The sequence below is a fragment of the Acanthochromis polyacanthus genome, chromosome 2 (genome assembly GCF_021347895.1).
Source record: "Acanthochromis polyacanthus isolate Apoly-LR-REF ecotype Palm Island chromosome 2, KAUST_Apoly_ChrSc, whole genome shotgun sequence".
NCBI lineage: Eukaryota > Metazoa > Chordata > Actinopteri > Pomacentridae > Acanthochromis > Acanthochromis polyacanthus.
In genome coordinates, this window is record NC_067114.1 from 48,238,755 (window position 1) to 48,264,121 (window position 25,367).

General features: G+C 44.1%; 1 protein-coding gene across 1 annotated transcript in view; it reads right to left on the minus strand.

Moving 5' to 3' along the window:
* Window positions 1–485: 485 nt before the first annotated feature.
* Window positions 486–25,367, minus strand: part of LOC110951781 (transient receptor potential cation channel subfamily M member 1-like) — a 62,506-nt gene continuing 37,624 nt past the window's right edge. The window contains exons 14-29 of the mRNA XM_051944604.1: window positions 12,607–12,747; window positions 12,426–12,455; window positions 12,047–12,339; window positions 11,189–11,417; window positions 10,942–11,070; window positions 10,730–10,870; window positions 9,636–9,764; window positions 9,254–9,505; window positions 8,744–8,918; window positions 8,191–8,211; window positions 7,434–7,578; window positions 6,097–6,299; window positions 3,975–4,107; window positions 2,932–3,281; window positions 1,819–2,012; window positions 486–1,647 (exon numbers count right to left, since the gene is read on the minus strand). Coding sequence (XP_051800564.1) covers window positions 1,387–1,647; window positions 1,819–2,012; window positions 2,932–3,281; window positions 3,975–4,107; window positions 6,097–6,299; window positions 7,434–7,578; window positions 8,191–8,211; window positions 8,744–8,918; window positions 9,254–9,505; window positions 9,636–9,764; window positions 10,730–10,870; window positions 10,942–11,070; window positions 11,189–11,417; window positions 12,047–12,339; window positions 12,426–12,455; window positions 12,607–12,747 — 2,826 coding nt within the window. The 3' untranslated portion in view covers window positions 486–1,386. The remainder of the gene's footprint in view (window positions 1,648–1,818; window positions 2,013–2,931; window positions 3,282–3,974; window positions 4,108–6,096; window positions 6,300–7,433; window positions 7,579–8,190; window positions 8,212–8,743; window positions 8,919–9,253; window positions 9,506–9,635; window positions 9,765–10,729; window positions 10,871–10,941; window positions 11,071–11,188; window positions 11,418–12,046; window positions 12,340–12,425; window positions 12,456–12,606; window positions 12,748–25,367) is intronic.

Sequence of the window (25,367 nt, forward strand, 5' to 3'; positions counted from 1 at the left end):
TTATAATGGGTTTCTCATTCACACATGCAGTAACTTGCTCTGAGCTTATAGTTGATGGTAGCCAGTCAGGGTTTTGTTTGTGTTTAGAACGTTTTTGGAGCTTTTCTTTTCCCGGTATTCTCCATGTTGTAGATCTAACCCTAACCCTGTAGATCCTACAGGTTGAGCTCGTCTTGTTTCCAGTAGTTCTGTGGATCAGGATCATCTGCATCTCCTGTGATGTAACCAGATGTAGGAAAGTTTTTGGTATACAGTAAATCTTCTAGAGCTTTCTAAATTCATTTGCAGTATTTATACTGTGTAAATGTGCTTTCTACCTGATGGTAGTATACATTGTGGGGTCAGTGTACTGTCATGTATTGCAGTATTTACTGTACTTCAACACCAGATGTTTTTACTCAGAAAACAGTTCAATGTTTGACACAAAATAGGAAACACTTGATTTTATTTCCAAGTTCATCAGCAGATGTTTGTATGTATGGAGGTCAGACCAGGGCAGATGCATAGGGTTCTACTGGATTCTACTGGGTTCTACAGGGTTCACAGTTTCAGGAGAAGTGGAGAAGTTTCATCTTATCTGAGTGAAACTCATCCAGTCATGTTCAGTCTTGTTTCTCTCATTGTCATGTCAGACAGATTTCTGATCAGCCTTCATATGTTCAGTCCACATCGTGATGGTTCCAGCTCAGCCTTGGACAGCTGCTTCCTTCTGCTGGTTCTCCTCATGATGAAGTCTGTTTGGATTCAGTTCCTCAGAGTCTCTGAGCTGGACCGTTTGTTCTAAACTAATTTTGGTGACTGGTTTTCCTGGGCTGTGGACCTGATCCCCAAACTATATGGCATTCTACTGCAGACTCTAGAGGTGTTAAAGCATTCCCAGGATCAACCATCTGATCGTTCATTTCTGTTCCTTCTGAAGCTCCAACAGCTTCACGTTAACTCAGACCAGAAACTAACAGTTACTGGATGGAGCTCCAGTTCTATGAAGGAAACATCTGGAGAACTTTATGTTGTTGATGGTGATGTTAGAGAGGAGAAGAAGCTGCTGGATGAGAACATGGCCTCTGAATTTAACCAATCAGTACTCAGACCATCACAGACGTGTTTCAGAGTCCCTTAAAAGTCCCAAACCTGAAGTAGAAACTTTTTTCTCCCCTAAAAACAGCTCTGAAAGAACTTCTGTCGGGACGGTTCCTGGAAGAGGTTCAGCAGGGACGATTCTTTCAGTCAGAACATGAACCAAAACTTGTTCTGTCCTAAAATGGTCTACATGTTCCTCGTCTGCTGTTGAATGTTGTCTAAAGTTCTCTGATGTCTCGGAGTTTTGTCGTCTTTATTGCTACAATGTTGGAGAATCAGCTGATTTACTGATCCCTGCTCAGTCCTTCAGCAGTCAGAGTCTCTGAACCTGGACCTGGTTCTGGCCCGTTGCCTGGTGGTCCCCCCACTGAATGCTGACACCAGGTCTTTGAGGCTGCTGGCTGAGCGAGGTTTGTCCTCGTCCTCCTTCTTTGTCCTCATCTTCCTGGGGTTGGTGTTGAGACTCTTGGAGCGAAGTGTCGGGTACTTCCTGTCCTCCCCAACCATCAGGTCCTCATCCGGTCCGTTAGCTTCACCCTCCGGTTGTTTGCTGGGCAGCTCTGACTCCTGTCCTCCGTCCTTCTCTGGTGTCTTTCTGGGTGGACCGGTGGCCCCCTGCTGTTCCTGCTGGATGGGGCTGTAGATGATCCCACTGATGGACCTCCTGTGGGTGGACGGGGAGCGGCTGAGGGTCAGAGAGTAATGGGAGATCTTGGACCTGTCCAGGGGGAAGGACACTGCTGCCTCCAGTTGGCTCTTATCTGATGGTTTTTCCACCTCAGCCTTGGTTGGGTCCTCCTGAGCTGAGGAGGTTCTGATGTTTGGTTGGAGGTCGGGGTCACATGGGGAGATCAGAATGTCAACACTAGACAAGGACTGAGCTCCTTCCTTTAGTCCTTGAACCTCCAGAGTCGAACCAAACTCCTTCACATCTCCTGAAAAGAGGCACGGCAAGAACAAACAGAAAATCATCATTTAACCTTCATCCTTCCACCATACATTTCCTGAGAGCTACAGCAGAAGATACAGGTTTTTAGGTTTCCCAAAGAGTCTTCTACAGTTCTGACTGACTGGAGAGTCCCAGCTCCCCATTCTAACCACCAGCTCACACAAATCCAGATCTGAATGGTGCAAAACTACCAGAAAGCTCTCAGGACTGCAATCTAAATAACTGATAGGGGGCACTGGAGGTCCTTCTCTGGTCTGAGATGCTGGTCCAGTTTGATGGTCTCCTTCATTCTTCTTGCTTCTTCTCTCTCCCCAACCTGACTTTACTGGCCTCAGAGTCTCTGATACTTCAGATGCATCTAAAGTATATAAAGGTCTGTGTTCTTCTGTAGTTTATTCCCCTACATAGTCTGAGGCAGTAAACTACAGGAGAACCTTTATATAGGAGAATAAACTACAGGAGAACCTTTACATAGGAGGATAAACTACAGGAGAACCTTTACATAGGAGGATAAACTACAGGAGAATCTTTATATAGGAGAATAAACTACAGGAGAACCTTTACATAGGAGGATAAACTACAATAGAACAGCTGATCATGACCAGCTACCAGCTACATCTGAAGGATCAGAGACTCTGAGGACAGTAAAGTTCAGGTTCAGTACTTGACTAGAACATCTGAAAGAAGAATGAAGAAGAACATCGCTATTCAGCTGGAACATGTTCTTTAACCAGAGGGATGTTCTTCAACCTTCCAGGTGTTCTTCAGGACGGTACTACCCGAGAGAGGAAGTGAGCAGTGGGGTAAACTGACAGCCAATCAGAGGCAGAGTTGAAGCCGAAGCCTCCCAGTAGCTCTGCCCATCTAACACCTGGTCCTACCTGCTGCACCACCTCCTTCACCTCCTCGTCTCTCTGGGCTCAGCTGGACCTTCTTGTCGTTTCCGTCCAGGTCTCCGGTCATGGAGGTCCGGTCGTCGTGGTCCAGCTGGTACCGGTACAGGCTGTAGCCATCGGCGCTGTTGACGCTGCCATGACGCAGCAGGGACGCGGGGTCACACATGGAGGACACTCTGGAGTGGGACCGGACCAGCTCGGCCCGGTCCACGCCCGCCAGCTTCTCCACGGCGTTCATCATCCGGCCAGAGAACTCCTCCAGCTGAGACAGGCGGAGGTCCACGGTCTGCAGGGAGGCCTTCATGGAGTGTTCCCTCTCATTCACCTCCTCCAGACGCATGAACATGTTCTCCACCCTGATGGAGGAACCACAACATCAACATCAGCAGCGGGAGTTTAGGATAAAAACACATCTGACAAGCAGTTTAAATTCTACCTCAGTGTTTTCATGAAGTCATGAACATCTGCAGGTTCTACAGCTCCATCACACGTTCTACAGCTCCTTCACGCGTTCTACAGCTCCTTCACGCGTTCTACAGCTCCATCACACGTTCTACAGCTCCATCACACGTTCTACAGCTCCATCACACGTTCTACAGCTCCTTCACGCGTTCTACAGCTCCATCACTCCTTCACGCGTTCTACAGCTCCTTCACGCGTTCTACAGCTCCATCACACGTTCTACAGCTCCATCACACGTTCTACAGCTCCATCACACGTTCTACAGCTCCTTCACGCGTTCTACAGCTCCTTCACACGTTCTACAGCTCCATCACTCCATCACGCGTTCTACAGCTCCTTCACGCGTTCTACAGCTCCATCACTCCTTCACGCGTTCTACAGCTCCATCACGCGTTCTACAGCTCCTTCACGCGTTCTACAGCTCCATCACTCCTTCACGCGTTCTACAGCTCCATCACTCCTTCACGCGTTCTACAGCTCCTTCACGCGTTCTACAGCTCCATCACGCGTTCTACAGCTCCATCACTCCATCACGTGTTCTAAACTTCAACACGTGAAGCCCCGTTGCCATGGTGACCCCTCCTCACCTCTCAGACGTGACTCTGATTCGTTCATTGTTGGACGACTGCTTCTCGTCGTCTTTCTCTCTGAAATATTCCTCCACACACTGCTCCTCGAACTCATGGAGACTCTTGAGCTCTTCAGTGTTCAGCACCAGCTCTGGGTTAGGAAACAGCAGTTAGAGTCACCGGTTCTGTTTCTAGAGAACCTAAAAGACTGAGAGACACGGTGGGACCTGCAGCGTGCAACAATAAACTGGATTAATGAAGAGGAATAAATGTGATCCCAGACCAGAGAACAATCTGTGGAGAAGGAACCAGAACCTTCAAATCCAAAGTGCTGTTATGGCTCATTCCAGAACTAGAGGACATCTGAGCTTCAACATGTTGGAAAAATAAACCTTCTCTTTTCCAGTATTCTGCTCCATATTGATCAATAAAAGGTATTGATTGTCTCATTTTTATTCCATGTTTCTGTGTTGTTGCTAACCCTACTCTAATCCATGCTAATGTGATCTTTTTCTCAGCAGTAGAAGCTAGATATTTAGCTAGCTGTTACTGCTGACCACTGATGGAAAACAGTCCAAAGAATGAGTCTGATCCTGATAATATGAGGTAGAGAGAGACATTCAATCAAGGCTGACAATGGATGAAAAGATGGAAAATAGAAGAGAGGACATAGCTTTGATCTACTCATTCTTTAGGAACACCGTTGGAGGATGAAAACGACAAAAACAAGACAAAAAATGACAAAAACGAGACAGAAAAAATGAAAAGATCATGGCATTTTACGGGGACCTCCAGACTTATTTGGTATTTTAAAATATTTTAAACATTCTTTTCTCCTAGTTTTTATAGATTTGGTCTCAGGACAAGAACATTTACAATTCTACAGTTCTACAATTTCATTTAGCAGACGCTTTTGTCCAAAGCGACGTACAACACAAGCAAGAATTCAGACATAAGGAAAAACCTGTAGTAAGTGCAAAAAGTGCTTCAAGTGCGATTGGTCAAAGGTGTTGCCATCAAGTTGCAAAAGAATTGCTAACCCCCCCCCCCTTTTTTTTTTGTTTTGTTGTTTTTTCAACTTTGTCAGCGCTAAATAAGTGCTGGGTTTTGGACCACCTGACTTATTCTACCCCTAAGGTGGAGTCGGATTAAGTGCCTAGGTGTTCTCTGAACAGCTGAGTCTTCAATTGTCTCTTAAAAGTAGAGAGGGACTCAGCAGAATGCACAGAGATTAGCAGTTTGTGCCACAATTTGGGAACAACAGAGGAGAAGAGTCTGGCTAGAGATATGGAGCCGTGCTGGGCTGGAAGCACCAGGCGTCTCTCACATGCAGAGCGAAGTGGGCGTGAAGGGGAGTAGACCTGGATCAGGGAATCCAGGTAGGCTGGGGCCGTTCTTGTAAGTGTTTTGTAAGCCAGGAGGAGAGTTTTGAATTTGATTCTGGCTGCAACTGGAAGCCAGTGAAGGGAGATGAACAGGGGAGTGACATGAGCTCTTTTGGGCTGGTTGAAGACCAGACGTGCTGCTGCATTCTGGATCATCTGTAGAGGTTTGACTGTACATGCAGGGAGACCTGCCAGAAGAGAGTTGCAGTAGTCAATGCGTGACATCACAAGAGCCTGAACCAGAAGTTGTGTGGCCTGTTGGGTCAGGAAGGGTCTGATCTTCCTGATGTTGTAGAGGGCATAACGACAAGACGTAAACATAAGACATAAATACTGCATGTTTTAGGGTTTATACATGGATTGATGGAAATCTCACGGCTGGGATGTAGAATGTCTTATGGATCTGGACCCATTTAGGTTTATATATGATTTATAATAATTACTGTAGTTTCTATTAATGCTGCCTGCTGATTGTCTCATAAATCTGCCAATAATGTGATGAAAGGAACCTGATTCTTGGAGGATCATTTCAGATTATTTCTGCTGGTTACACCTCCACTGGAGACGTTCAGGGATCAGACCAAACAGTTCTCCTCTGTATCATCTAAATGTCCAGTGATTCTGAACAGGAAGTGGATTATTTTTCCTCTGAACATCAGTTTATCCTCTGATTAGTCAGTCACTACTTTGGAACAACTACAGGTTCAGGCTAAAAACAGAACCCAGGAGAACCCAGCTGATGGACCCAGACTTACGGAGGCGTCTTTCCCGGTCGTCATGCTCGCCCTCCGGCCTCCGACAGCAGCGGCAGCACAGCCTCTTCAGGACGATGTAGATGTGGGGGAAGATGATGAGGGGGGGAGGCAGGATGGGCCGGTCGTGGAAAGTCATGATCAGCTGATAACGCTGGAACTTCCACACCTGGTTGGAGATGGACTTCACCTCGAAGAAGGTGTTGCTGTGGAGGAAGAGCAGAAGGTCTGAGTCTCTGTTGCACATGTGGACCTGGACTTTAGATCGTTGTTCATCACTATCCACTCATCTGTCTCAGTTAATCCTAAATCAGTTGTTCAGAGCCAAAGAGATGTCTCGAACTTCACCGTCACATCAAACAGAAGTTACAAATAATGAACTAATGGAAGATCTGTGATCATTGGTAGATTCATGTTTTATTTAACTGTTAAAACTCTTGAACTGTCTGAACTCCAAACAGTTTCTGGATGTTTTTAGCTCCTGGTTCATTTGAACTCACTGAGGTCCATGTTTCATCTAAAGTCCTGCAGCTCTGTGGAACCAGAACATCATGAAGAAGGAGAGAGAACTCAGAGATGTCTTCTGTCAGTCACAAACCAGAACAAAGTAGAATCTCTTTGATTTTTTTATTTTGCTAAAATATAAATCCAGGAACCACCACGTCTGCCCAGATGTTAAACTCTGAACTAATGTTGTCTCCTCAGACATATGTGGAGGTTCTCATTCATCCAGGTCCTGCTGATGGTAGGAGCTTCAGGATTACGGTTTCCTTATCCTCCTCCATGCTGGATGGATCTCCAACAACCTGCTCCTCTGTTCTTTGTTTCTGCTGCATTTATTTTATTGGTTTTCCTCTCAGTCTCTCTGAGGAAACACTGTCTGCAGTTCAACCTAAACTCTCTGAATGTTTTGGTCTCAGCTGAGTCGGTCCTGGAGAACCAGAACCAGGAGGAGGTTCTGGTTCCACGGAATCAGCTGCAGATGTTTTTCTTCTAAAGCCATGTTGATTCAATATGAGGACTTTAAGTTCAGATTTATGAACTTTTATGTGGAACGTACAGAACACTCGATCCATTCAGGGTTTATTCTGTAAAGACAAGAAGTCTCTGGAACCTACCAACAGGTTCTGAGGGTTCATGTTTAATCAGACTCTAGCTGTTCTTCCATTCATCTTATTTACTTTGTAACCTTCTTTTAACTGTCCTCATCATTTATTTTCTCGTTTTACTTCAGTCTTTTTCTTCTCTGTGTTCTCATCTCCTTCTCCTCCTCATTCTTTCTGTTTCCTGCAGAAGATCACTGAAGGTTAAACTGTGAGCTGTTCTGGGCTCAGACTGACTTGAAGACAGCGATCAGCAGGTTGACCAGCAGGATGTTGGCGACCAGCAGGTAGCAGGCCATGATGGCGGGGGTCAGCCAGGCTCCAGGGATGCAGGGAGGAAGCTTCTTCCCATCTTCATCATACATGTTGTCTCCACATGGAGCTGAGACACACGTGTTCACAGTTAGTTCACACATCTGTCTGCCATGAAGAATAACTGAAGAACCAGACTGGAGCTGTGACCGTTTGTCCTGTTTGTTAGATGCAGTTTAAACTTGTCGTTACAGCTCAGAAACACAACAGGATTCATTTCTAAATGTTGAGGCTAACAATAAAAACAGTTTTCATCTTTCTGAGTTTCACTACTTCGAATGAAACAATGTTAGGTTGGATGAATTAGTCAGACAGGTTTTAAATTACATGATAAATGGTAGCAGAAGCACTTTTTTTAACCAGTAATCTGATTAAATAAGGAGAAAGTATGATATGAATAAACTATGGATGTTTCCAGGTCCTTGAATTCCATCTAGAGGTCCAATGCTTTCCTCTGACATTTAACTGCTGCAGGTTGTTCATCCTAAACGTCATGTTTCCAGTAAAACAGCACAGTGAAGTAAAACAGCACAGAGTGTTTCTACTCTGTGGTACTTGTACTCTAACAGAGTACTTCTACTCCCGGAATGCAGTACTGAGAAAATAATCATAAATAGTTTTTACATGATTTTAGATGAACCTGAGCACTTAACTGATGTTCTCATTACACTCAGGTACTCACGGTTGATCTCCATCGCATAAACTGTCCACCAGCAGCAGGAGACACGAAGCAGAACCGACCAATCAGAGCAGGAGAAAGAACCGACCAATCAGAGCAGGAGAAAGAACCGACCAATCAGAGCAGGAAGCAGAATCAACCAATCAGAACAAGAGACAGAATCAACCAATCAGAGAAGCAAAAAAAGACAGAACCAACCAATCAAAGTACAAGACAAAGACAAAATCAACCAATCAGAGAAGCAAAAAAAGACAGAACCAACCAATCAGAGCAAGAGACAAAGACAGAATCAACCAATCAGAACAAGAGACAGACTCAACGAATCAGAACAGAAAGCAGAATCAACCAATCAGAGAAGCAAAAAAAGACAGAACCAACCAATCAGAGCACAAGACAAAGACAGAACCAACCAATCAGAGAAGCAAAAAAAGACAGAACCAACCAATCAGAGCACAAGACAAAGACAGAATCAACCAATCAGAGCAAGAGACAAAGACAGAATCAACCAATCAAAGCAGGAGACAGACAGGTGTCTTACTATGGACCCTAGTCTTACGGTCTATGGAGTCGGCGAACACCTCTCCGTAGATCATCCAGTACGGCATGTAGAAGATGTTCCGGGCCAGACGCCAGGTTGGTTCCTCGTCCGGGTGAAGAATCGCCTGGCGAGCGACGCCAAAACTCATCAGAACCACCAACATGATGACCACGAAGTACAACATGTCAATCATCTGGACAGACACAGGGACAGAGACAAGGAGGACATTAGAGACATTAGAGATTTGAGTTAACATTACAGGACAGTTGAACTATTAGAAGCATCAGAAACATTAGAGGACAGTACAGGTGCAAGTACCTCAAAATACTTGCACCTGTACTGTCCTGTACTTCGAGGTATTCGCCTGTTCTATGAGGTACTCACTTGTACTCCGATGTACTCTAATCTGTACTTCAATGTACTTGTACCTGTACTCTGAGGTACTCTCAGGTATCGGTACCTGTACTTTGAGGTACTGGTACCTGTACCTGCAGCTACAGCAGTAATGTTTCATGCGTGGCATCCTACCATCTTTCCGATCATCATGACGTAAGGACCCAGGTACTTGTTGACTCCGAAGATGTCGAGGACTCGGATGTACCAGAAGATGATGTCCACGCAGTAGATGACGCGTCCGTAGCCCATGTAGGGGTGGTTCTGCAGCCGCAGCATCAGGCCCAGCAGGAACACCCAGATGGCCACCAGGTCGGTGATGTTCCAGTAGTCCTCCAACCAAACGTTGATCTTCTGCTTCAGCTTCCCAGGTTCTGACATCAGGATCTGACCACAGCAGGACGGTTAGAGACCCAGCCAGTCGAAACGTTCCACCAACATACAAGTTCTTACAGCATCAGTACAATATCTACATGATCTACTGCTCAGGTATGGGAGGTTCACACAGGTGTGCTACCTGTCGGACTTTCTCCAGGCCCAGGGTGATGATGTAGGAGATGACGATCCACTCCTGCAGTGACGGCCAGCGCTCCATCTTCACCAGGATGATGTAGTTATAGAGCATCAGGTACACCAGGTAGGAGATCTGACAGACACAGGTGAGCTGCTGCTCAGGTCACATGGTACAGACAACAAGGCAGCATTCACCTGAACTCAGGTGAGCTCTGGTTGAAGATCTTAGTGTTTGTTAGAACACCATCTCTGATATTTATACAGCATATAGAGTGATATTTATTATTGACCTGTTGTCTCTAACTCAGGAGTTAAACCTGATTTAAACTCTGATGCTGCATCCAGTGGGAGGAGCTTATTCCAAACATCTGGCAGCTGTTTTTCCTCCATGTTACAGCAGCTGAGGAACAAGTTCTAGGAGACTTAACCTCCAGAATAACGAAGCTCTGATGAGATGCTTCTGTTTCTACCTGCTGACTCTCAGCAGCAGCAAACATTCATTCAGTTTAGTTCAATTAAAAAAACTTTGTTTGCCCTCCGTGGCCAATTCAAAAGCCCCTACACAGAACAGGGGCAACACCTGTACACTAGTGATACTTCTCAGATCTCTGCTGGACCAACATCCAATCAGAGGGCAGCTGTTCTTCTGACTGAACTGGATCTCAGAGACCTGATTGGTCACAAAGATGTTTAGAGATGCGAATAAAAATCAAACATGTGAAACAAGGTTCCTCCTGCAGACCTCCTCACTGCCACAATTCCAAACACCAGCAGAACACCAGCAGGTCTGGTTATCTGTTCACTTTATCTCATCTGTGGTTATTTATTACAATAACCAATCAGCTGTTTGGTCTAAAGATTTCAGTTTTCTGCCATAGAGGACAGAAGCCAGAAGATCTTCACTGTGAAGAAGCTGCAGTCAGACAACTGTTTCGTTAGAGATGACTGAAACTGATGAATGATTTATGGAAGCAGGTGGAGGATGAATTCATTAGATAGCTGATCACTGCAGATCTGATATTTAAACTATTATCTGGGACTACGAGTCACCACGAAGCTGAGGAACGTTCAGGAACCACTACAGTAAAGGGAACTCACCGTGTTGAACCAGAACTTGGTGAATGGAGCATTGTAGAACTCGTAGATCTTCCTCCCGATGGGAATCCTCTTGTGGTGAGTCTTCTGGTTCTCCTCTTCATCTCCTTTCCGTGACGTAGAGTCCACGGTGGAGACGGCGTCCTGAAACAGACTCCTGGTTACTCAAACGGCTCCGGTCTCACCTCAACAACCTGCTGCTGCCGGTTTCATACCTTGTTGGATTTGTCGTCGTCTTTAGCTTTAACGTCTTCACTGTCTTTGGACGAATGATGTGAAGCTTCATCTCCGAGACGGAAATCCAGGAGCAGGATGGCAGGAGGGAAGATGATCCCTAAGATCACCTGCAGAAGGTTTGACAGGACTTAACATGACTGAACTTTACCTTCATGCTGATGATCTGAGTGTGAAGCTGCTACTGTCAGACTTCATCTCTCCACCCTGAGAAGAACGTTCTGCTACCTTCAGGCTGTTGCTCTTGCCCATCCTCAGGCAGCCCATCCACATGTCGGTCAGCAGCATCTGGCTGCAGGTGTGGGCGATGAAATCTCGGTGTTTGGCGGCGACGGCCAGCTTCAGGCAGGTGGAGTTACTCCAGTTCTTCAGTTCGTAGGTCAGCAGCTTCATGGCTACCTGCTCATCGTGTTTGTAAGACTGGTCCAGCAGCTCGTAGGCCAACTGACCGAACTCCCTGCAGGGACACAACAGCGCCACCATCAGGCTAAACTCAGGATCCTCACTGTTCTGACAGTGTGTCCAGACCTTTAAAATGGGAACCCTGGATGTAGATCAAAGTGGACTCACACTGAGCTTCAGAACCACCTGCTTCATTCAGGTCTGGAGCTGAATGAAGCTCAAACCAGAAATCCACACTAACCTTCCACTGGTGTCACTGGTATGACTGGTGCTTCCAGTTTAAACCAGAACTCCACACTAACCTTCCAGTGGTGTTTTCAGTGTTCTCAGGTACATTTGGCTGCTGCCCTCCTGGATATTTATTTGGTGCAGTTTGGTATATATTGAACTTTCATACTGATTAGTGATACAAACTGCCAATAATTTTCTTCGGATAAATGGAAACGTTATCAATCAATAACTGATTAATCGTTGGCAGACATTTTTTCACCTGCTGAGAGAGAAATATTTAGTCATGAACAGAAGCCTGTTTGGTTCCATCAGCCAGTCAGCTCTAGAAACCTTATCCTGGTTGAAATTGATAATCTGGTTGTTATGAGTTCTGGTTGGAGGTCATTAACCTCCTTAGAAGTCTTTGTCCTGGTGCCCCTTGCTTCTAAACTCCCACAATGGTCCCAGACTCACTTGGAGTTGTTCTCCAAGTCCTGGTAAATGTCATCCACCAGCTCGCTCTGGGAAGACTCATGGGCCATGGCCTTGTAGAGCTTACAGGCCACCAGAGCTTTGGCCATGGCCTCCTCACCGCGCTGCCATAGGAACAGCGCCATCTTCTGGCGCTTCATCAGCACCGCCCACACCATGAGCTCGTGAAAGGGGTACTGGAACCGGCTGACTTCGGGGTCGTCCACGTCGATGTCCACCTCCTCCTCCTTCTTCTTGTTCTTCTTTCCCTTCCCTTTGGGTCGGGGCTCATCATCCTGCAGGAACCGGACCAGACCCGGTCAGAAAAGGTTCCTTTGAGAAGAGATCGCCTGCAGTTAAAATGTCAGAAACTCCTACTTACCTCCATGCCGAGAAGCTTCAGAGCTTTGGGCTGTAAGACAGAAGACACACTGATTGAAGAATGCACTGATGCAGGGATGGAGGTAGGTTCATCTCTAGATGTTCCTCAGATCTAACAGTCTGAAATGTAAATCGGACTGAGCGGTCAGAGGTTCTGGCGTGCTGTTTATGGGTTGACTCACTCTTTTGAGGCCGTACAGGTTGTTGTAAAGCGTCCTGAAGGTCTTCCTGGTGTAGTTGCAGCGGTAAGCTCCGCCCATCAGGAGCTCCAGCACCAGCCCGATGTCAATCAGTGTGATCTGGTAATCTGGAGGAAGGTTCCCCTGAAAGGCAGAGAGGTGTAAAAAGAGGATTGGTGGAGAAAGGTGGGCGCTGTTGAGCGTATGAGAGAGTAGACATGTTTGTAAGAGCTCCTCACCGATGTATGGATATTTATTTTAAAAAGAAGCTTTTTTCATTATAACAACCTGCAGATACTGACTCATTGGATATTTTTTTTAGTGAGTTCCGCTAAGAATACCACCAAAAAGGCCACAAGGAGTAAGAAAATTCCCGAGCATGCTACGGAGGATGAGCTACACGAGGATAGCATGCTAACGCTAACTGGGCTACAAGCTAACCAAGCTCCGGAGACTACAGCAGTCCTTGCTGCAATACAAGAAATGAGCAACAAGATGGATGCCAGATTTAACTCGTTGGAGACCACTCTGAAAGACAATCAAGCCACTTTGCTGGAGCATGTGACCCGTATTACTGAGGTGGAAAACATGAGCAGTGAGCATGATGCTAGGCTGCACAAGCTAGAGCAGCAGGCAGCTGTGCTTGAGGCTGCTAACAAGGCCCTACAGGAGAAAGTGATTGAACTCGAATCACGGTCCAGACGTCAGAATATTAAAATAGTTGGCCTGCCAGAAAATATGGAAAAGGGGGAGCCTGCTGAGTTTGTTTCCCACCTTGCTTGGCAGAGATCAATTCCCAAAGCCCGTAAAAGTGGATCGTGTGCATCGGCTGGGCAGCCTGGCAGCTAAAAGTGCTAATAGGCCCCGTGTTTTGATTGCCAGGATTTACAATGATCAGGAAAAGGAACTCGCTTTACAACTTGCAAAGCAACAGGCACCTTTAATATATCAGGGGAAGCATATCCACATTTTCTTTGATTTTCCTGCTGAGGTTTAGCCAAGCCGCGCTATACAACCCACAGCAACGAATTTAATTCTCTGCCAGGGTGGGTCTAGTTACCCTCCATAAGGCTCGAGGCTGGATTCTCCTAAAACTGGCCGGACCAATCACCATGAAGTGTAGAGTCAGAAGGCGGGCGTAACTAAGTGACGACAGAGGCGCGACGATTCTGACAGAAACAACCGGAAACAATAAACAGTTATCTTTGGACTCGGCTTTGGCCACAGTCCTTAAAGATTTGAAGCTAAAATTCAACTTGAAAGATAAACAAAGGACGGCACTGAAGTGTTTCATTGAGAAGAAAGACGTATTTGGACTTATGCTGACGGGATATGGCAAATCCTTAATATACCAGTTGGCTCCGCTGGTTGAGAAGCTAATGGGACTTAGTCACAATCCACCGGCGCTCTAGGAACTATGTCAGCCTATTTGTTGCGCTGATTGGTTGTATACCTACCTAATTGCTGCAGAGTGATTTGAAAGACAACCTTTTAGCCGCCTCCCTCCCTGTCGAGAGTTCCTAGACCCTTGTGCCTTCAGACCTGGGTCTAGAGCAGCGAGGCTAGCTGAGGTTATGAGACGACGTCAATTTTTTGAGGACATTAGGAGAAAACTGAAGGCAGCTGGCATACGCACAGGATTCCTCTATCCTACACGCCTGATCGTCACCCATGGCAATGTTACATCCAGGTTTGATACCCCGGAGGAGGCGAAGCGCTTTGTGGACATTACATTGCCAAGTGTGGAAGTCGCAAGAGAGAACTGAACTTTAGCAGGCTCTGTGGTCTGTGAAGGGACGTTTTGAGGCCAAGTCAGTTTGGTAACTCAGGTAACAAATTCTTAGGATTCAAAGTTTGCACATTTATATCTGGTTGTTTACATAAATATGTAGGAATTTTCCAAAGGCCTAGGATCAAACTCATATAAGCACTCTCTCTCCAATGCTGAACTCCCTTCCCCCATTCCTGGAGGAAAGCCGGGGACAGTGTATTTCTATGTCTTTTATTCACAGGAAAAGGACATTCAGACCTTCACAGAGGGATGGAGATCCATACACCTGGAATAACTTTTTCTTTTTAAAAGACAATGACTTTCACTTTTATGCTTAAATGTTTGTTGAACACCTTATTTTTGCTCTAACCCTTTTTCCACTCCTGGAATGTGTGCTCTGGTCCTGTCGCTGCCTTCCACCAGATCAGATAAGAGCAATAAAAACTTTTATGACCTGCTGGAGAAGAACACAGAGGAAGAGCCAGAATCTCTCCAACTGAAGGAACTGAACCTCTTCAAAATTAATATTTCTGATATGTATTTTGAATTTTCAGGTTTACCAAAGTTACTGAAAGTCCTTTGTCTGTTGCATATTCAAAAATGATGATTCTATCTATTACCGAAGTCCAGATATCAAAATGCCGGTTTAATTCAATTCCTCCCACAGGATTTTGGAATGAATTCTAGTATTAACCTCTGAATTTATTTTGTATTTAGGTTGTAAGGTGAAAATTGCATTTACTCGTTACCACCTGCATGACTTATTATATTTTCACTGTGACATATATAGTTTAATGTCCTAAACATAAACATATAGTCATGAATGAAATAATTCACATAATATGAACATATGTATTAATCTGCACATTTAGGAACACACATTTCTCTTTCACACCACTGAATTGTGGTGAAGGAATAGACAGATCACGTTTTGCGTGTTTAATGCTATATTTTGAACAGACTTCTGGATCATTCCCTCTTCGCTGCCTCTCTGTGAGAACAAAAGAGAGTCAAATTTCACCAGAGATTCGCGCCGAAGCTTCCCTCCGCCTTGAGGTCCTCCCATGGCCCCCTTGGCCTGATATAAGCCGGACAACGCCCGGTGCTCTCTAGAGCAGGTGTCGGCAAGTAGATGTGGCTTTGGGCCAAAAAGCTTGTAAACAATCGAACAGCGGGCCAACCTGCGGGGGGGTGCGCTCCGATTGGGGGGGGGGATACCGTGAGCAGCGGAGCTTCTACAGCTGATTGCTGCTGCTTGGGACACACGTCTCAATTCAGATCACAGATGTATTAAAAAAATCCCGAGACACACGTGTTTTGCACACACTGTTGCTCAGTGAAATTTGGCGGTTTCTTTGACCTGGTTAAAGCTTGAGAACCCGCCTCATTTTTTTTTTAATCAAGTGAATGTTGTCACCGGACACCAGCTTCTTCAGCTGTGACCACCAGAGATCTGCTGGATCAGACCTCCTGTCAACAGACCGATCTCCTTACACAGGACGCCCCTGGCAGCCATCGTGACACACAGCGTCTGAGAAGCAAGGCCTTCCCTGATCGTTGTGAGATCTACCGGCATCCTCTGTGTCCCAGCACCAGACGGTTCAACTTCAGTCAAATCCAGCTGAGTTCTCTGCCTGTTCTGGGTGATGTACTAACCGCCTGATTAATTACTTCATTTAATCCGTTTATTCCGTTACAAATCATTAAGATTCTTAATCCAAATTACCGGTTACCTCGTCAAGTTAGCTCTTTGGCTAATCCTCACCATATTTCCTTCTCTCTCATACACATCCACACAAGTCCCTCACGCACACACACACACACTGTTGTGAAGCATGGAGATATGAGATCCCAGAATCAGCCACAAAGCGGAGACTCTGACAGAACAACAGCTAAATAAGGGAACATTGTGATATTATAACCTGTGATTTAGGATCAGATTATGCCATAACCTAATGAATGAGTGTGAACTAACCAAGTGTCTATTCTTACATTCTTTAATGTTGAAACAGTGTAGAAGTCAGAAGCGTGACTCACTGTGAAAACTGATGTTTTTGATAGATTTGACTAAAAGAGGAACTTATGCTTTATGAAATGGGAATGCTTTTAAGAGTTTTGATTTGACTACTGTTAAGATAAGAGGGTTTTAACTTTGTATTGAGGTGAGAAGTCACGAGTTAAGTGAACTAGGGTCAAGTGTTCACAGTAAAGGTCACTAGACTCAAAATAGATTGGGTTTTTTTAATAAGTCTGTACACATTGTCCAAAAGATTGCACAATGGGATGCCAGCGACAGTTAGAGGCTGACATCTGCGTTTCCATTTCCTGATCAGGAGCCTGTGCTGAGTTGCAGACAGGAGAGATCAGGGGGGGGGGGGGGGGGCAAGATGGGCTGTCTGGACAGTCCAAAACAGACAGTTTCAGTTCCTTAAAAGTGGAGGTGATCATGCGGTCAGTGTATGGGGCAAGTGTGTGAGTTGGGAGGGGGTAAAGATACAGTAAACTATAAATTACATCTGATCGAGACGCAAGTTGGGAGATTGTTGCGGGTATCTGCCTGGGTGCAATCCAGACATCAGTCTGAGCACAGGGGATGATTACCACGTAACTCGGACAGGGAATTCAACATGATCTGCAAAGGAATAACTGTTCTATTGGAATTATGGACCAAAGTACTGCGTTTCCTGCAGTGTTGGAGGATTACTGAACTGTGATCTGGAAATAATGCTGTCTGAAGGAACATTACTGAACTCTATTTTCCATGTGAGGAATACTGGACCAAACAACAAAAATGGATATATGCAGATCTAAATCTGGTCGGACCCCCGTCCACTTCCCCCTGGGCCCCGGCGGGTCTCAGGTGAGCAGCCGGGTGTGGCCACACCGAGCTGCTCTCCCTCCAAATTATGTAATCTGGGTGAATATTACTTCTCTTTTAGGAAAGCATAATACCAGTTAGGAGTTAGGATGAGTGATTTGAATATTATCTAAGGTTTGATTATTTGTCTGATGATTTATTGGCTATGCTTTTGCCCTGCTAAATATATTTTAATAAAGCATTTTCCTGCAATTAAAGACAACAAATTGCAAGTGCTATTTTTATCCCTGAATGAATACTTATACATCTAGCTCTGGATGTAAAAAGTCAGATTACTGCGTGCATAACAATAGCAAAGGTTCTGAAAGGTTACCTAGTCATAGGGGTCAGGTTGGCCCGGTTTAAACATATCCTAGAGGTTGTCTATATGTCCATAACCTCTGAATTAAACCTAGCAACTTACCAAGTGCAAGATCTATGAGAGGAAAAGCTGCTGTTAACAGGTGTGTCTGGTGGTTAAATTTAACTTTACCGAAGTGGCTACTCGGTTAAATTAATTATCAGAGGAAGCAGGGATAGGCATCTGGATGAAGGCAGTGAGACAGCTAGGCGAATTTTCCTCGTCAACCAGCTTAACAGTTCTGCAGCATCCCTCTGAGTAAGATCTCAGGGGGCAGTAGGACCGGACCCGAAGGATGGAGAGCTGGTCTGGTGATTCCCTAACAGCTGAGTAAGTTAATCAGGGGGTCACTGGCCCTGAGGATCAACAACACACACACACACACACACACACACACACACACACACACACACACACACACACACACACACACACACACACACACACACACACACACACACACACGTAGTCCTGCACGCACATACACACATCATATCTGCATTGTATATAGTTCACTTGTCATTATTTTCATAGAATAGTCAATAAATGTTTTATTTTAGACCAAATTACAGTTTTGAGTGTTTCTTGTGCAAGAATGTGGTCCCTTTAACCAAAGATTCAAGACTTTTGATCCGAGAATGATCAAAATTTTAATTAATAATTAATAAATTCTAATTTATTTCCTCACATAAGTAAGGTAGTGCCCCATTTATTAATAAATGGGAGCAATAATATCACATAGGTCTCCTACAAATATATTTGTTTGTTCACTTTTTGTTACACATGATTTAAGTAATTGTTTAAAGATCACTTTAGTTGTGTTTTGTTTAAATAATTTGCTTTATCTGTGAGGGGGCTGGGTGGTTAGTGTCAAACAGCTTAGTGAATAGCTAAGTACTGTTGATTCCCCTTTGATAGTATGTTAGGTTGGGTTTTCATCCTGCTTTGTTTGGGAAAGTGTGTGTGTGTGTGTGTGTGTGTGGGGGGGGGGGGGTTGAGGGGAGTTTGTACACGTTTAGTACAATGTTTGGTTTTTGTTATTTGTGTTTGTACAGGGTATCTATGTCCTCTAGCCCTTTCCAAGTATTTATTTTTACAATTTCTTTATGTCTACAGTTAGTAGTGCCAGTGGAGGGGTCACTATGGTGAGTTGGAATGTAAAAGGCTTGGGGCATCATCTTAAACGAGCTAAGATATTTGCCCATTTAAAATCTTTGTCTTCTGATGTAATTTTTTTTTACAAGAAACCCATGTTAGACCATCTGAACAAGCTCAAATTAAATGTAACTGGGCAGGACATATATTCCAATCCACTTTTTCAAGCAAGGCTCGTGGGGTTGCAATTATAATTAAAAAGAATATTGCCTTTCAACACATTAAAACTGTAAGTGATAATTATGGTAGATTTCTTATTGTAACTGGTCAGTTATACTCTATACATGTTACATTGGTCAATATCTATGGCCCGAATGTTGATGATCCTGGATTCTTCCGTAAGATTTTTGAAAAATTAGGTGACCTTACAAATACTAATTTAATTATTGCTGGAGATTATAATGTGGTTTTAGACTGGCATCTGGACAGATCTTCTCAAAGGCAAGTGGAACCTACAAATGCTTTTCACAACTTTAAACAGTCTTATCTCCTCTACCAACTTAGTAGACATTTGGTGATTACAACACCCTACAGATAGAGAGTATTCCTTTTTTTCAAAATTACACAATTCTTACTCACGCATTGATTTCTTTTTATGAGATTCAGCATTTTTACCAAATGTGATAGATTGTAAATATCATAATATTGTATTATCGGATCATGCCCCTACTAGTGTTACACTGGATTTTAATGTGCCAAGGCACAAACCTATATGGAGGCTGAGACCCTCACTGATTAATGAAGTGGAATTTTGCAATTATTTTTCTTCAAAAATAGGAGAATTTATGCAAAATAATGATACCTCAGACACATCCGATTCTATTTTGTGGGAAACGTTTAAAGTGGTCATGAGGGGGCATGTAATATGAGGCAGCACAGAAAAAACAAAGAAATTTATGGTTAAAAGAAATAGATGATAAATTAGCACAGATGGAAACATTATACAGATGGTGTGGCAATGATCAAACGTTACAAGAGATTGTCAAGTTGAAATATGAATATAGCACTATTTTAACAAACAAGTTAGTGATCAAATGTCTCAGCTCCGCCTGCGTTACTTTGAACTTGGTGACAAACCACATACGCTGTTAGCTCGTCAACTCCGGGGGCAGCAGAATAGCCGTGCAATACATAAAATTACTTCAACTACGGGTGGTATTCTCACTCACCCTAAGGCAATCAATGAGTGTTTTTTACATTTTTACCAACAACTATATAAATCAAAGGCAAAAGGTGATATTGATTCTTGGCTGGATAATGTTTCGATTCCCAGATTAGATGATAACTCAAGAACTATTTTGAATGAACTCATAACAGTAACTGAAATAACGAAGTCTATTAAATCTTTAACCAATGAGAAAACCCCTGGACCTGATGGTTTTGGGGCTGAATTTTATAAAAAGTTTTCTGAACAGATATCCCCACTCCTGCTTAGGATGTTATCTCACTCACTGGATGTTAAAACATTACCTTCTACTTCATATGAGGCAGATATACACTGCTCAAAAAATTAAAGGAACACTTTGAAAACACATCATTATTTCAATGCGGGGAAAAACAAACTGGATCTTAGCATTGATATGGACTGGATAATGTGTCAGGAATGAAAAGTGCCACATTGTTTGATGGAAATGAAAATGATCAACCCCCCAGGAGGGCTAAATTCAAGACAGCCCCCCCCAGGAGGGCTAAATTCAAGACAGCCCAAAATCAAAGTGAAAAACTGATGTGGCAGGCTGGTCCATCTTTCTGAAATTCCTTGGCAGCAACTCAAAATGGTATTCAGTAGTTTGTATGGCCTCCATGTGCTTGTATGCAGACTGACGATGTCAGGACAAGCTCTGAATGAGACGACAGATGGTGTCCTGGGGTATCTCCTCCCAGATCTGGACCAGGGCATCACTGAGCTCCTGGACAGTCTGAGGAGCAACCTGATGGTGTCTGATGGAACAAAACATAATGTTCCAAAGGTGTTCTATTGGATTCAGGTCAGGTGAGCGTGGGGGCCAGCTAATGGTATCAGTTCCTTCATCCTCCAGGAACTGCATGAGTTCTCTTACCACATAAGACTGGGCATTGTCCTGCACCAGAAGGAATCCAGGACCACTGCACCAATGTAGGGTCTGACAATGGGTCAAAGGATTTCATCCTGATACCTAAAGGCAGTCAGAATGCCATTGTCCAGCCTGTAGAGGTCTGTGTGTCCCTCCATGGATATGCCTCCCCACACCATCACTGACCCACCACCAAACCAGTCATGCTGAACAATGTTACAGGCAGCAGAACGTTCTCCACGGCTTCTCCAGACCCTTTCATGTCTGTCACATGTGCTCAGGGTGAACCTGCTCTCATCTGTGAAAAGCACAGGGCACCAGTGGTGGACCTGCAGATTCCTGTGTTCTATGGCAAATATCAACCGAGCTCCACGGTGCCGGTCAGCGAGCACAGCGGGCACTAGAGGACGCTGGGCCCTCAGACCACTCTCATCTCTTTCTGATTGTTTGGTCAGAGACATTCACACCAGTGGTCTGCTGGAGGTCATTTTGTAGAGCTATTGCAGTGCTCATCCTGGTCCTCCTTGCACAAAGGAGCAGATAGCTGTCCTGCTGATGGGTTGAGGACCTTCTACAGTCCTGTCCAGCTCTCCCAGACTAACTGCCTGTCTCCTGGAATCTCCTCCATGCGCTTGAGAATGTGCTGGGAGACACAGCAAACCTTCTGGCAATGCCACACATTGATGTTTCATCCTGGAGGAGTTGGACTGTCTGTGGAACCTCTGTAGGGTCCAGGTATCGCCTCATGCTACCAGAAGTGACTCTGACCCTAGCCAAATGCAAAACTAGTGAAAAACAGTCAGAAAACATTAGGAAGGAAAAAAAACATCAGTGGCCTTCACCTGTAAACTCATTCCTGTTTTGGGGGTGTCTCATTGTTACCCCTCTAGTGCATCTGTTGTTAATTTCATGAACACCAAAGCAGCTGAAACTGACTAAAAAGCTCCTCAGTTACTTACTTGACCAGATCAGTATCCCACATGTTTGATTGACTTGATGCAATACTTAGATTAAAAAGTGTTCCTTTAATTTTTTTTGAGCAATGTAGCATTCCTATTGAAACCAGATAGGGATGACACTAATCCAGCATCATATCGCCCAGTTTCCATGCTTAACCTAGATTGTAAAATTTTTACTAAAATATTGGCTAACTGATTAAATAAATGTATTGAATCCATTGTACACATGGATCAGACAGGATTTATCCCAAATCGGTTTTCTTTTTTCAATACAAGACGAGTGCTCGATATTATATATTATAGGTTTGATAAAGATTCTAAACACGCTGTTTTATTTCTAGAAGCAGAAAAAGCGTTTGATCAAGTGGAGTGGGGATATTTATTTAAAGTATTGCAGAGGTTTGGCCTAGATGAATCTTTTATCTCCTGGGTGCAGCTGGTGTACCATAATCCCACCGCCTCAGTTGTGACTAATCGGGAGAAGTCAGTACCCATTCTTCTTTTTTTAAGTATTTTTTTTTCTCCAATTTTCAGTTATATAAAGTGTACAACAAATAAAAGCAAAATAGAACCGAAACCACAAAGAGAAAGAAAAACAAAACAAACCATGGAGCTGCAAAACAAAAGAAAAAAGTCACACATATGCATCGCTTTGTAGCTACAACATTTAACAGTCGGGTGTTACAGAGATAATACAGTACAGACTGAATGAGCAAGTACTAGTTGTTAAGATTGTCAATAAATGGGCCCCAAATGTCCAGGAATTTGTTTTGTGCACCAGCTCTGAAGAAGCGTATTTTTTCCATCTGAATAATGTTGATCATTTCATTGAGCCACTTCCTGAAACATGGAGGATTGGGGGACCTCCAGTCCAGGAGAATCATCTTTTTTGCGGCAACCATAGCCAGCAGTAGTGCCTGTCGCACCGTCAACGAATGGCTGGGAGCAGACTCTGAGTGACCAAAGAGAGCCAGTTCTGGGTCGGGGGATATGTCCAAATTATATGCTGCACCAAGCCATTGATAAACTTCACACCAAAACTTATGCAGCTGAGGACACGACCAAAAAAGGTGAGATAAGGAGCCCTCTGCACCCTTACATCTGTCACATAGTGGAGAAACTGATGGAAAGATTTTATGTAATTTAAGCTTTGAAAAATGTAAACGATGGATGACCTTGAACTGTATCAACTTGTACCTAACATTGATGGAGCATTTATGAATGCCACTTAAGGCTTCCTTCCATGTGTCTTCAGAAACCTCGAGTTGCAAATCATTTGACCAGATTTCTCTAAGATGCTGCATGGATACAATGGTGGAGAATAGCCTCACAAATCGGGATATCAGGTGCCTAGAATCAGGAGGACTCAACAACAGATCGTAGAAAGGACAGCTCGTTGGCATAGTTTCAAAGTTTGTAAGTGCACCTTTAGCATAATGCCTGATTTGAAGGTATCTAAAATGGTGGGAATTCAATAATTTAAATTTAGTTTTCAGCTGGCTGAATGAAGCAAAGTTCTTATCTATGTAGAGATCTTTCAGGGTCACAAGTCCACTTTGTCTCCAAACTGTGAAGACCTTATCCACCACAGATGTAACCTTGCCAGTAAGTTGATTTCTCACGATATTTGTGAGTTCACAAATCTCTCAAGAAACCATCTTGCTCCGCTCCCGCATTCACTGTTCGTACAGAGCCAAGTTGGTTCGGGCCAATCACGCAGCAGTATTCGTGTGTGGGGCGGGATATCCGGGTGTGAAGACGACACCAAGCGTCAGTAGATCAAAACAAACATGGCAGGAGGACAACGATCGTGTAGATGCTGCTATTAAGTCAGTTTTAGCTGAATCTCGTATCACTTCTTTGAAGGAAGAACAACGAGAGGCTCTTTGCTCATTTCTGGATGGTAAAGCTGTTTGTGCTTTTTTACCTACGGGTTTTGGTCAGAGTTTAATCTACCAATTGGCTCCGCTCGTTGTGAAGATCCCGCGATTGGCTAAAAACAAACCTGTCAGAGGCGGGACATACTGTTGCATTGTCCAATCCGTGCCTCTTTCCTCCGAACGGATTTACATGGAGCGGTCCCAGATTGATATTGTGGAGTACTATCAAGTACTACACAATTATTAATCTGGATATTGCCAGGTTACCATAGATGGTAAAAACGAATGATTGTGGCAAATAGGAGTATGCACTGACACATCTGGCAGCTTGTTGGCACTTTTTATCTGATTCAGAATTCTAAGAGAATTTTTCATTACATAATTGTCACCAATCAGTTTATGAGGGGATTCAGTCTTGGAGAAAAGTAATGCACAAAGGGAGGAGCCTTTTACAGCAGTGGCTTCAATGTTAAGCCATTGGGGGGAGTTATTAGGTACCTCAGCTGACTGAGCCTGCTGCCAATACATCAGGGCCCTGGCGTTGGCAGCCCAATAATAATTCTTAAAGATGGGGAGGCCGAATCCTCCTTCCTTTGCAGGTTTCTGCAGATGTGCCTTGGATATTCTAGGTGGCTTATAACCCCAGACAAATGGAAGAATTATTGAATCAAGTTGTTTGAAAAATTTTGAGGTGAGAAAAAGTGGCAGGTTTTGAAACAAATATAAGAACCTAGGGAGAGCCACCATTTTGATTGCATTAATACGCCCTAACATGGATAGTGGCAAGATTCTCCATTTCTCTATATTATTCTTGAGCTTGAGAATCATGTCAGCATAGTTGAGTTTAAATAGATGCTTGGGATTTTGAGATATTTTAAGCCCAAGATATGTAAAATGATCCTTTACAATTGCAAAAGGTAAGGTGTCAAGAAAATGTTGATCTAAACCACTTGTTAAGGGCATAAATTCACTTTTTCCCCAGTTAATTGTGTACCCAGATAGTTTGCCGAAGCACCTAATTAAGTCCAGTAAATAAGGAATAGAGACAACAGGATCCCCAAGATATAATAACGCATCATCCGTGTAAAGCCCTATACGGCTTTCCACACCCCTTATCTTAATACCCTGAATGAAAGGATGACTCCTGATCCGTATTGCAAGGGGCTCCAGAGCCATATCGAATAGAAGAGGTGACAAAGGGTCACCCTGTCTTACTCCGCGATGTAGCCTGAAGGACCTAGATCTGTCACTGTTGGTGAGGATAGAGGAATTAGGACAGAGATACAGCATCTTAACCCAGTTTATAAAAGCATCCCCAACTCCAAATCTTCTAAGCGATTCAAACATAAAGGGCCATTCTATTTGGTCAAAGGCTTTGGCTGCGTCCAAGGCCAAGATCGCTGCTCTAGGGTTATCTGAATGGTCGGTATAAAAGTTGTTTAGTAACCTCCGCACATTACAAAAAGAAAACTTATCTGGAATAAACCCTGTTTGATCTGGGTGTATGACTGAAGAAATATGCCTCCCCAGACGGTTGGCTAAGACTTTGGTGATGGATTTTTGGTCAAAATTGAGAAGAGCGATGGACCTATAGCTTCCGGGATCTGTGTCCTCCTTGCCCTTTTTTAAAAGAAGACATATATTTGCTTCATATAGCGATGGTGGAAATGTTTTGTTTACAGTGGAATCCTTTATCAACCTAATCATAAGCGGGGCTAGGAATCTAT